Consider the following 12,389-nt stretch of genomic DNA (forward strand, 5'->3'; position numbering starts at 1 on the left):
TTTTTCACCATTTGCAATTCCAATTACAATTCCATTGGCATTCGGCATTCGACTCCTGGGTCTGCGAAATACATTAATTGTACATAAAAATGTACACATGTACATAAATGTATGTATGTGTGTATGTAATTGCTCATTCCGAAAGAGAGCGAACTTCATTAACATTCATATTCACATTCCTATTCACATTCATACTCACATTCATATTCACATTCACAATTACGTGGTGAATGGTGCCACAACGTTCGTTTTAAATTTCTTACATTTTTCATTGGAAATTTTTGTTATTTGTAAGATTTATTCTTTAGGTGTACGCTAAAAAAAGGAAGCAGAATGGAATATCTTTGATTTCGCTCTCACTGTTTACATATTTATGTATGTACATATGTTTACATTGTGTAGAGCTTGGTGGTTGCCTCCATCGCTGCTCATTCGAGACGGAAGCTTTCAATTTCCGATTGCAGCGCCTCACTGGGAATGGGTGGTCCCGGGTCTAGTTCTAGTCCATACCATTCATAACTCGCATATCATCGTGGGAGCATGGGCATGGGTTTCGAATTGCTCTTAAAGAAATCACAAAAATCTGTTGCTCATTGCTGTTGATACGAGAGTTGTTCCCTGTGCCCTGTTCCCTGTTCCCTGGTTGCTGTTGCTGTTGCTGTAATTGAAGCAATGACGCACGCAAAATTCATTCAGAAAGAGAGTCCTCACCCAGAGTCCTGCCCATACAGCCCATCTGTGAGCTTACTCGCTCGAAAGTAATTTGTTTTCATACGATGGCTGATGGTCTGTTCTGGACATGGATATATAAAGAATAATCTAAGACGAGGGGTGACGTATCCTTTCAATGATGACGCGATTGCAGTCCCAGCTTTTCAAGAAGAACCCTTTTTGACGAGCTTTCACAGGGACAGAGATACAGAGATACAGAGATACAGAGAGAGGATGATGGTGAGGGTGAGGTGTGGGGAGATCTGAGTACAGGCGCCAAGGGCCACCTGATCTGCTCTCAAATCACATTTTGTCGCACATTTAGCATTATTTAGCACTTCATTTTGCCTGGCCAGGCCAGGACAGGGAGAGCGAAAACCGCCACAGCTGCCTTGCAAAAGTTTTCAACACGCACAAGCTCCCAGCCACGCCACGCAAATTGACACACCAAAACCAGAATGTATTCCATACATTGTGTGTTGGCATTAGGTTGCAAAGTGATTATGACGCCCAAGGGCAGAAGGTGGAAAGGCCGAAGACATGCCAGACGACAACCATGACAACTCACAGACATTATCCCGTCTCGCACATCCTCGTAGAGTGGTAAGGGAATGGTGGAAGCAGATCCCACGCCCGATTGTCAGAGACAACAATTCCGAATTCCACCTGCGATGACATGAATCTCAACATCAAAAGTACACACAGCACGCAGTCGTCCGCTTGGTTACCTCTACTACAACTACAATACATATATTAATGTGTATGTACATATATTTAGAAGTATGTCAGCTCTTTGCCAAGTTCCCACAACAACAAAAAGTAAAACCAAAAAGAGAAGAAAGAGCCTGTCACAGTTTTTGTCGCTTGCGAAATCACGAATTTGCAGGCAATACTCGTATTTACTTGAATGAATTTTCTTTTCAGGATTTATCTTTCAATCAACTGCAAGTTTACGTTTCACAGTGGATGAAATGATGCAAAAAGCAGTGAAAATTAAATGAGCGTTAGAGTTGGAGTATATCATAGACGAGATTTGATAATATATATTTATTTTGTTACGCTGCCAAATATTTGACTTGACTTTGAGTTGCACTGCCCACTGTACCTAATTGTCAGCTACCTGCAAACAAATGCATTTATGCTTGCATAAGCACCCGCACGGCAGCAACCAATGCAACGGTTAATTTCTCTCTCAATCGCTCTCTCACGCTATACTCGCAGCCTCGCTCTCTCGCCTGTCTGCCTGTTCTGGTCTGCACCTCTGCAGTCACTCGTACTGTACATACGCATGCTCTGTTCACATACTTATCACGATTGTTGCTTTCATTCTTCTTTCGCTCCCTCGATCTGTCGCGCGCTCTCTCTCTCTCGCTTGCATTAGGGCCGAGAGCTTTCGGGCTTTACATTGCTTTTGCAGCTACCTGCTTACGTCTTCGTCCAACAATAAATTGTACAGTAAGCGTAAAAGTAATACTTCTTTGGATGTCTTTTCTGTATCTCCCCCCCAAGAGTTCCCTCCACAGAATATCACATAGAACTGTTTTTATTACATCTGTAATGTACAATCAACAATTTTAACAACGAAAACTAATGCATTCTGCACTGCACAAAAAAGAGAGAGAGCAGCTCTCCAACAACTCTCTCTCTCTCCCCCACAACCCGCATTGGACGATCGTCAAAGTGTGCATCTGGTCCCCAATCAATCAATTTGGGTGCCTCTTTTGGCTTTTCGCTCGCAGTCGTGGTGGTGGGACCTCAGCGGTTTCCCCAACGCTGGAACGTGGAGTGTAATAGCTGGATTCTTCACTACATGTGGATTGACTTTCACCAATGTCCTTCGCCACAGAGTCCTCCTTTTTGCCGGCACTCTTTTTCTGAGAGCCACTCTGACACTGGCACTGGCACTTGCCAATGGCGCGTCCCATGCCATCGAACAGATAGTGTCCGGTATCGCTTGCTCCCGGACATTCGTATTTATGTGCAGCATTCTTGCTGCAGCTGTCTCCCTGCTGAGCAGCAGCCGAGGTCTTCGTCTGAGGCAAAGACTTCTGCCCCGTTTCGCCTGATGCCGGATTTTTGTGTTTCTTAGAAGTTTTTGTCTTTTTGTGGCACTTTTCACGTTCATCCATCGAATTGGGCTTGGAGTTGGACTTGCCCATAGCGCATCCTACGGCATCCCATCCATGCGTTTCCTTGTCGCCTTTGCCCGGACATGCCGAATTCTGAAGTGTCAGTTTTGTCTTATTCTCTCTGGCTTTTGCTGCCACAGCCAACAGCTCCTGCGGGTAGCCCATCGATTGCCCAGATTGCCCAGATTGCCCAGATTGCTCCACTGGAGATGGCTTCGGCTTGTACGATCCCCGACAATGTGCAGCTTTTGTCGATCCCAAAATTAACTGACATCCAAGTAAACTTTGTTGAATAACCTTCTGCGATGCATCGATGCATTGATGAGGAACTGCCTCTGCGGGCACCCTGCTGCACATGGATTGCCCACTTTGAGATGGCGGAGATAGCTTTGGGTCGAAGAATGTAATGCCCTCACGCCTGCCATCCATAATATCCCTAGGGAAATGATCCTCGCATGATCCTGCTGCTGGATGCGAAGATATGGCCTCCTCCAGGGTGTGCTGATCGCCTATGGATCGTTCCATCTTGTGGGGCGGCAGCTCGTGCAAATGCTGAAATCCTTTCCCAGTCTGAATACCCTGATCCTTGGCATCCCCCATGGAATGTTGATGTCCGCCCAACGACTGTTTGGTAGATGCCTGCAGTCTTGGCTTAGTCTGCTCTGTCTTGGGTCTGTCCCGCAGCTCCCGCAGCTCCATCCACTGGAGCTGAGCCGGAGGCACCTGCTCGAATATGCCATCCAGTCGCTGCTCTCTGATGCATCTGCTCAGTTGGCTCATGTAGGCACTGCGTGTGTCTGCCTCGAGCTCCGTGTTGCACTGCATCAAGCTGAGTTTGTTCAGCCACAACTTGGCGAGGCGATACTCCCGCGTGCCCATGTCGAAGGCCTCCGCCGGCAACGGTGTACGCTCCAGGATGCTAAAGAATTCGTTGAATAGCGAATTCATTTTGATATAATGCCCCTTGGGACGAGTCTTTGGATGATTATCCATTGTTGTTGATTGCAAAATGTTTTCTGTTCTGTTTGATCAACCGAAAGGGTTTAAAACTGACATAAATTTCCCTGCTTTGATAGTCCCAGAGTTTCCTGAGAGAGAATCATTATATTTACTGGGGTCCTGTTTACTGTGTAGGCTGTGGCCGCCTGCAATTGCCATTGCAGTTTTGCCGCTCACACCGAATGGGTTTTGAGGACGTGTCCTGTGTACACTTTTTGCGGCTTATTGGCCAATTTGCAACTTGATTAACGAAAGTGCAGCTGCAACAGCTTGGGGCAGGGACTCTTTCCACTACTTTCTCCTCCCACTGACGACGATGATGATGATGATGATGATGACGAGGGCCTTCGACCCGTCGTGTTGAATGCCACTTTGCTCGAGTGTGTGCCCAAGCACAAGCATTGTCAAGCCAGAGTCAACATGGAAACGGACGTACCAAAATGGACAGCAGCAGCAGCAGCAGCAGTGCCACTTTAAAGGCAATAAACCCTAATTGCTGAGCCATGAGAAAAGCAAAGGGAAAATATATTTCAATAATCCGGCGAAGCTTTGTGTGTGCCACAGCCAGGATTGGGCAACATGGGGCATATGGACTGGGCACTGTGGCATGTCGTTTCAGGGTGTTCCTCGTGCGTGCAGGGTATCCGCTGGTCGTTACTTGCGACCGTGCGACCGTGCGGCTTACTCGTAATTCGAAGCATTGAAATTTTCATCACGTTCTAGGACCGCTGGCAGCGCCACAGCCACTTGTCAACATGAATTTCCAATTTTCTCCGCTACACTCCGCACCAATAAACTAAATTCCCCTAGTAGTAATTCCGGCACCACCACCCACAACAATTTGCAAAGAGGAAAGAGTATTCGGAAGTGTATTCAGAAGAGGGTTCAGTAGAGTATTCTGTGAGGAGGAACTTTCCACTAGTCAGACAAGAGCCTGACAATGTGCCATTAAAGAGTGTTCCAAGTGCATTTGAAACGTGCGGAATACAAAGTAATATTAGGGAGTAAATAGCTGTGCCTTTTCCATCACATCTTCCATCTTCACATGCTCAACTCAGCGAAAGGGCTTTGAAAACTGACACTGCATTTATTTTTCGATTCATTTTGTTCTTCTTGACTCGAACATCTCCACTCGCCTCTATTCCCATGTTGCTGGGGCAAGCCCTGGCGCGTAGTTTTCACATTTCACATTTCACATTTCTGGTCTTTATTTTTTGATTAAACGCAAACAGGGTGCCAAAAATTAGCTTGACTTTTATGCAAATGCATGACGGACCCGGCCAGAAGCTGGCTGCCCGCCCAGGAGGCTGCCTTATCGCTGCCATCTCTCTCCCTCTCTCTGACTGTCTGACTGTCTGACTGTCTGACTTGCTCTTGGCAGGTAACCCCTTGTCGTTGGGTCGAACGGCACGCGACCCGGAGTCGGAGTCGGAGTCGGAGTCGGAGTTGGGTTAGGGGTTGGTGCAAATTCCAGCCTTTTTCCTGCCTTCTTTACTATCTCTTATCCGCTTTCTGTTATTTGATATTTGCGCTTTAATGAATTTTAATGCCCATCTTTTTGCTCTCTTTCATTTTGTTTTTTTTTTTGTTGTTGTTCTTCTTACTAAATTATTAATAAGGAAATTTTGTGCTTACGCTTCAGGTTTTTGGGCTTCCTGGGGTCTTCGCGGCGGCGGACAGAGATTTTAATCGTTTTAAAATTTGTTTTCCTTGACTTCAACAGACTGAGGGGCAGCAATGGCAGCAGCAGCAACCAACAGAGTTATAGGGAAAGTCCACCAAACACACACAAACACACGCACACACGCACACTCGCATATTACGCATACGCCACCCATTCGAACCCTGGACCCCATCGCTCGCTGTAAATTGTAATGGCCAAAGCTTTTTCGTTGGCAGCAGCTTGGTGTTACTTCTTACAGTGAGTGTGGGGCGTTTCCACAAGCATCGACGAGAAATGAAATTCGATTGGGCAAACACCGGAAACGGAAACGGAAGTGCAAGTGCAAGTGAAAGTCAAAGTGAAAGTGAAGTGGCAGAAGCAAATGCAGCGCACGAGGCGTAGATCAACGACTCACACACACACACACACACACACACGAGGCAGGCAGCTGCAGTCGCTGCTATGACCACGATGCACTCTGTGCAGATTTTGTTTTTAAATGGAAGCGCCTTAGGTTTCTTACACGCGTCCCACAGTCTTCGCTGCTGGAAATGCTTTGAGTTTCGACAATCATTTCATTTCCCCATGCACACTTACAAGCTGTGTGAAAGGGGACCGCGGACCATTGGAGACGACTGAAATCGCGTTTGGTATTTGCATACGCGCATTTTTGTTGCAACGCTGGACTGTCCACTGATTTGCAATTTGAAACAGCTAGAAAAGGAACCCGCAGCTAGAGTATTTAATGTACGTTGTGGCTAGAATTGTAGCTCCTGCTCCCCCGCAGCATTTGCTCGCTTGATTTGTTCTTTGCCCTGTCCCCAGTCCCCTGTTCGTATTCCTGGCATTTGTCGCTTTGAGCGGTAGAATTGGTTTGCTTTTACTTAAACTTTTGTTCTCTCGCCTTCGCCTCGATTGTGCCCCCGTTCCGTGTTTATTTTCTCCCACTCCTCAGCCCTCTCTCTCTCTCTCTCTCTCTCGCTATTCCTTTTCTATATCCATTGTTATTCGGCTCGGGCTTTTGCTTCTGCTTTTGTGGCCTCCGCCGTTCAACATTGATAACAGCAAAGAATAAGAAAATGTTTCTGCAAATGGCAGGACTCCCTCTTCCTTTCCCTTTCCCTGTCACTCCCCAGACTCTCACCAGTTGGCTGCAGATGAAATCATAGTACTGTAAAGTGAAGAAAGTCAAAAGCAATTTCCACTTAGCAGCACAACCGATTTCCCATTTGCCATTGCCATTCGGCTGGCAACAATTAATAAGCAATCGATAGAGAATGCAAATAAACCAATAGACCAATGGAGAGGACAGCAAATGGTGGGGAGGCAGTAGCAGGAGGCGGAGGCGGAGGCGTCTAAAGTTACAAGTGGCCCGCGGGCGCCCTCTTGACTTGCTGGACCCGTGGCTCCAGCTTCATTGTCTCTCCGCGCCGTCCTTATTGTCGCCATTGACATCATTAATGGCACCCAAAGTAGTCTCCGTTTTGGCGGCGCAACCCGAAAGCCAGGCCAGCGGCGACGAAAACAAACATAAAATGTCAAGTGCGAGTATCTCGCTGCTTGACACGGGGCCAGGCCACGAGGCAAAGTGTCAGGCGGATGGGGCAAGATCTAGATATAGAAACTGCTCTCCTGGCAATCATTCATTATGCCCACAACAATTGGAAACTAGTTATTAGAAGGCAGCAAACGGGTAGCGAGTAGCGAGTAACGAGTAGCGAGTAACGTTCCTGCATGCTGTGTGGAATTTACAATGCAAAGTGTCGGCTCTTTATTCATATTTAAATTCATTTCCACAGCTCTTATGTGTTTGTTATTTATGCCTGCCCCTTCGGTTGATCTACGGCCATTATGCCTGGCAGTCATTTGCCAAAATGTCAGGCCATTGTGGTGCTCGCCCCCGCCCGCCCGGCACTTTATGCTAATGCAATGTTGCGTGATCCTTGAAGGATTTGTCATCGCGGGAGCTAGGGAACGGCAGCCAGCCTGCCACGCTAATGGATTTCCATGGCGCATCAAAAAACATTAAAAAAAAAAGGCGAAACCAGATGAGTTGCTTGAAAAGTTGAGCGCAGGACAGCCGCCGCCCCTTGTGGTCCTTGTGGTCCTTGATGGCTGCCATTTAAATGTAACAACAAATCCCGCACCGTCATGTGCCCTCAAAGTGCATTATTGTCCATGGGGGCAGGGGCACAGGCAGAGGCACAGGCAGAGGCAGTGTCGGTGGCAAACTGTCAAACCAGCGGAACGAGAAGCAGAAACAGAAGCAAAAGCGAAGCAGGAGTAGAGAGGCAGAGGAACCATGGCCATGTCCTGGCTGGTGCGTTGCGTAAGCGGATATCCTTGTGGCCAGCTGAATGCGTTAGCAAATGAATCGAAAGATTCAGATTAGCTCACGGCAAATGCATAAGAATAAAACCTTAAATGAAGCAAAAGACAAAAAAAACCTACAGAAAAAAAAAAAAGAATTGGCAATTTTCGTATTGCATTTGCAAGGCGAAATGATTGATTTGATTGGCAATCGTTGGGAGATGTTTTGCCACAAATATTGCGCCACAAATAGTGGCCATAAAATGTGTGCAACCGCTACCCGCAACCGTGCAACACTGCGGGGCAGCAGCAGCATTGGCGTTGCACTGTAAATGTTTGCACTTGGAGCTACCTCTACGCCTCAGCCCGTGGCACACTCAGCACGTTGTGGCAATTATACAAAAGTGCTGTGGGGGGAATTGCTTTACTCTCTCTCCCTCGCTGCACTGCACCGCTGCCTTAAAGCTGTGGATCTGTATCTGTATCTCTGTAACTGAAACTGAAACCGCCTCACTGCACACTCCTCATGTCCATGGAGCTGCCACTTGCCGAGAGCCGGCACTGGGACTCACCGGATAGACACGCAAATGATGCTCCGGCTGCAGGCATGTGATGGACATGCGCTTGCTGGTCCAGCTCTGCAGATGGAGCACCAGATCCTGCACAGACTGGGAGCTGCAGCTGGAGGTAGCTCCTCAGCGGAAATGTCAGCTTTTTCATTTTTCTCGCAGCTTTCAATTCCAGCAAAATGCTGCGCCGTTTTCTCGTTGCTTTCGACTTGCAGTTCTAGTAGATATTTATGCCATATCCGGTGTCCTTCGGCAGCAGGATTACCCCATAAATTCAGCACTTCAACCAGCACCAGCACCAGCTCTGAGCATCCATTTGATTGCTGTCCCGAGCCCTGCCTCCGTTGCTGGCCGCCTGCTTCTTGGCCCATTCGTTGCCTCTCGTAGTTTCGCAGCGCAACAAACGATGGCCCCTTCATTTGTGCAACCTTTTCTTGCAGCGGCTCAAGGAATGTGACGCTGGCAACCGCCAAATTAGATAAGCCACCAGACGGCTGCGTAAATCCAAATGAACACAAAATGTGGGCCGCATGGGATGGGCCTTAAACAAAATCAAATCTATTGCACAGCCCGAGGCGCCACACGCACGCAGCACGCAGCACACAGCACACAGCACACAGACAAGGAGGAGGCGTCCACCCAATGGGCTGTGAAAGCGAAGCTGACACGATTTTTCCATACCCTTTTCGCTGGCACATCCTGTAGTCCGCTTTGGCGACTACCCAGGATGCCATACCATTTGTGGTTCGGGGGTAAATGTAATTGTAGTTGAGCTAAAAGTTATATTTCCAAACCAAAGTTGAGGTTGTACCGCAGCTGCCCTTCCACTTCCACTTCCACTGTGTGTGTGTGTGTGTGTGTCCTGAGCACGACCGCAGCGCGAGAGCAAGCGAATTTCATAGCCTACTTAGCGGGGCGCACGCTGCGAGTTATTCAAATTTGAATTGGCCAGCAGGAGCAGACCCTGGAGCAGCAGCAGCAGCAGCAGCAGCATTTTATGGCCCAGTGTCTGACTGGGAGAACCGCAACAAAAAAAAAAACATGCAGCAGCAGCCTGACTGGCTGTCAGGGTACAACTTGCGGCATAAAATGTGTGGCACATGTGATGGGAATGGCAGCGGTGTTGCTGCTCTCCTTAATTAGATCATAGTTGCGTAAAAGACGGGCAACGTTTTATGGCCAGACCGAGACACACAGCATGGAGGCCATCATTTTGTGGCAGGCTGGAGTCGTGGCACATTATTGACTCACGCACCGCAGCGCACCGCACCGCAGCGCAGCGCATCGAATTTCCAACTCAATCAGCGTGGCAAAGTTTTCCCCCACGCACCGCCTGCCCCATCCTGCCATCCTGACAGACGAGCAGCGTTTGACGGTATTTGCATTTTAATTGAATTGAACTTAATGATTTTGTTTAGAGCCAAAAGGAATTGAGGCTCTGCAAAAGCCAACTTGAAGCGAAAGTTTGCCTCGCCAAAGCACTGGCAAGGAAGGTTGTGGGGGGACTGGGCAAAGTTTTGCAATGAATGCAATTTAATCAGGGCTGCGTCCCTGATCAACTATTCATTTGGTTTTGTTCAATGGTTAATCATTGAATCTATGTCACTTTCAGATGAGTTCTGCGAGGAGTATCCGCACAATTTGATGCCCACGCCCGGCTACTGGATCGAGTGTTCGCGCCAGAAGATCTCCATGCCCACGCCACACACCATTTGGGATGAGAGCGACTCCGAGCATGAGGACGCAAGGGCGGGCAGTGCCAGCGATGCGTACTTGGAGCGTGAATGCAGCGATCTCTACGAGGACGATGAGGACTCGGAGGCCACGCCAAGGTTAGCTGGGCTCTGGGTTCGGGGCCCATCAGTTGATTAATCAGCAATGAAAACTGAATCTTTCCTCGCACAGTCCACGCAAAAAGACAACCATTGAGGAGCAGTGGGATCAGCAGGGCGCCTTCGAGCTCATTTCCGTGGAGCAGGAGACCTACGAGAAGTATTTCTATGGCACTGAGCACTGGAATTACTTCACCAGCGACGAGGATCTTGGCCCCGTCATACTGTCCATCAAGCAGGAGACGCTCAACGGACGCGATCAGTTTCGCATTCTGGTCCGTGCCGGCTCCTACACGGTGCACGGACTAATACCCGCCTCCTGCGTCTTTGCCGACCGGTAGGATATAGATTTCAATTGAAGCAGGGATCAACCATTGTTGACTGTTTACCCCTTCTGACAGATATAATCGCGAGGAGGTTGTTCGTTCCTTGGGCAAAGAAGTGAACTTAAATCCGCCACTAACATTGGGACAACTACCAGACACACCGGAGGAGTTATTGAAGCTGGATCAGGTAAGGGCTCACGCTCCACGATATTATGTGACATCTCTAATTAGTGTTTGCTTGTGCTTTAGGTTTTCATCAAATCTGAGCTGAAAGTCGGCGTCATATTCGTCAAGGAGGACCAATATACCGAAGAGCAAATACTGGACAATAATGAAAACTCACCGCTCTTCGATGAGTTCCTCACACTGCTCGGCGATCGTGTGCGCTTGCGCGGCTTTGACAAGTACAAAGGTGGCCTCGACACGGTCCATGATCTAACTGGTAAGACATACGACAAGGTCCTCGGGCGGCTCCAGCAATTGCAGCAGAGAATCGCAGCTGGGTCTCAGTCTCAGCATACTAATTATACTTGAATTATACTTGAACAATAATCCCACACACTCTGTCTGTCTGTCTCCTTTAGGGCTCTTCTCTGTGTATACAAACTGGCGCAATATTGAGATCATGTTTCACGTTTCCACGCTGCTGCCGTACGAGAAGCACGATCCACAGAAGTTGCAGCGTAAGCGACACATTGGCAACGATATTGTCTGCGTGGTGTTCCTCGAGGCGGACAACACACGCTTCAGTCCGGCCTGCATCAAGAGTCACTTTCTGCACACATTCATACTGGTGAGTGGCCCAATTATTCGATTCCATTCATATGCTCGAAGCCAATCCAATCCAATTCATTCTTAGGTGCGCGTTTCGGCACGCATCAAGCACAAGCCGACGCGCTACGAGGTCTCCGTGGTGACGCGCGACGAGGTGGGCGCCTACAAGCCGTATCTCTGGGAGCAGTCCGTCTTCGAGAAGGGCCCCATGTTCCGGTGAGTGTGACAGACGCAGACCACACTGACCTTAAGCTAAACCACTTCGTATGCGACTGCAGGGAGTGGCTGCTGACGAAGATCGTGAATGGTGAGCGGGCCTCGTACTCGGCGCCAAAGTTTGCTCGGATGCAGGAGCGTACACGGTCGCAGATGCTCGAGGATCTGGTGATGAATTTATCGAATCATGCGGAAACTGGTCAGATACCAAAGCCGTACCGTCGCGGCTCCTGGCGACCGATTGGTGAGGATGAGTATTTCAAAATGTTGCATGCTCGCGTCTTAGACACCAATACACACAATGAACAACAACAACAACAACAACAACAACAACAACTGCAACTGCAACAAACCTACAACAATTGTTGCTATTGCAAGGCCGAGGAAACGGGCGCCTCAAAGGGCTGGGGGCAGACAATGGCACACAGACAACACACAACAACAACAACAACAACAACAACAACAAACAGCAGCAATGCAGAGACACAACAACAACAACAACAAATACACCAACAACAACACCAACAGCTACACCAACAACTGCAACAACTGCAACAACAGCAACAACTATACCAACAACAGCAACTGCAACACTCAACGTCGTCACTCACACACACATCGTGTTGCGCCATGCTGCACCTCTGTGTGAGGCATAGTATGTGTTTCACACCCCCACACCACAACACACCACACCACAACACACAAGCACAGCCCTGCCTTCACCACACATTCTTCAGGCATGTCTTACAGCCTCACATCACCCAATTCCGATCGAAGGATCCAACATTGATCCTTGGGGCACTGCTGTTTCTCCCATCTCTCATCCTCAGCCTGCATCCTTAGTACTCGTCTTAAATTCT

The 12,389-nt window shown here is 48.4% G+C and overlaps 1 protein-coding gene across 8 annotated transcripts in view; it reads left to right on the forward strand.

Moving 5' to 3' along the window:
• Positions 1 to 12,389, forward strand: part of LOC117591027 — a 40,535-nt gene that overhangs the window by 21,764 nt on the left and 6,382 nt on the right. For 4 of the 8 annotated variants that reach the window (XM_034284120.1, XM_034284114.1, XM_034284115.1 and 1 more), the window contains 7 exons: positions 9,994 to 10,213; positions 10,287 to 10,550; positions 10,615 to 10,726; positions 10,789 to 10,981; positions 11,124 to 11,332; positions 11,399 to 11,529; positions 11,592 to 12,184. In XM_034284120.1, the coding sequence (XP_034140011.1) occupies positions 9,994 to 10,213; positions 10,287 to 10,550; positions 10,615 to 10,726; positions 10,789 to 10,981; positions 11,124 to 11,332; positions 11,399 to 11,529; positions 11,592 to 12,184 (1,722 nt within the window). The remainder of the gene's footprint in view (positions 1 to 9,993; positions 10,214 to 10,286; positions 10,551 to 10,614; positions 10,727 to 10,788; positions 10,982 to 11,123; positions 11,333 to 11,398; positions 11,530 to 11,591; positions 12,185 to 12,389) is intronic. The other 4 variants (XM_034284122.1, XM_034284121.1, XM_034284117.1 and 1 more) reach the window with 1 other exon arrangement.

The sequence above is a fragment of the Drosophila guanche genome, unplaced genomic scaffold (genome assembly GCF_900245975.1).
Source record: "Drosophila guanche unplaced genomic scaffold, DGUA_6, whole genome shotgun sequence".
Classification (NCBI taxonomy): Eukaryota; Metazoa; Arthropoda; class Insecta; order Diptera; family Drosophilidae; genus Drosophila; species Drosophila guanche.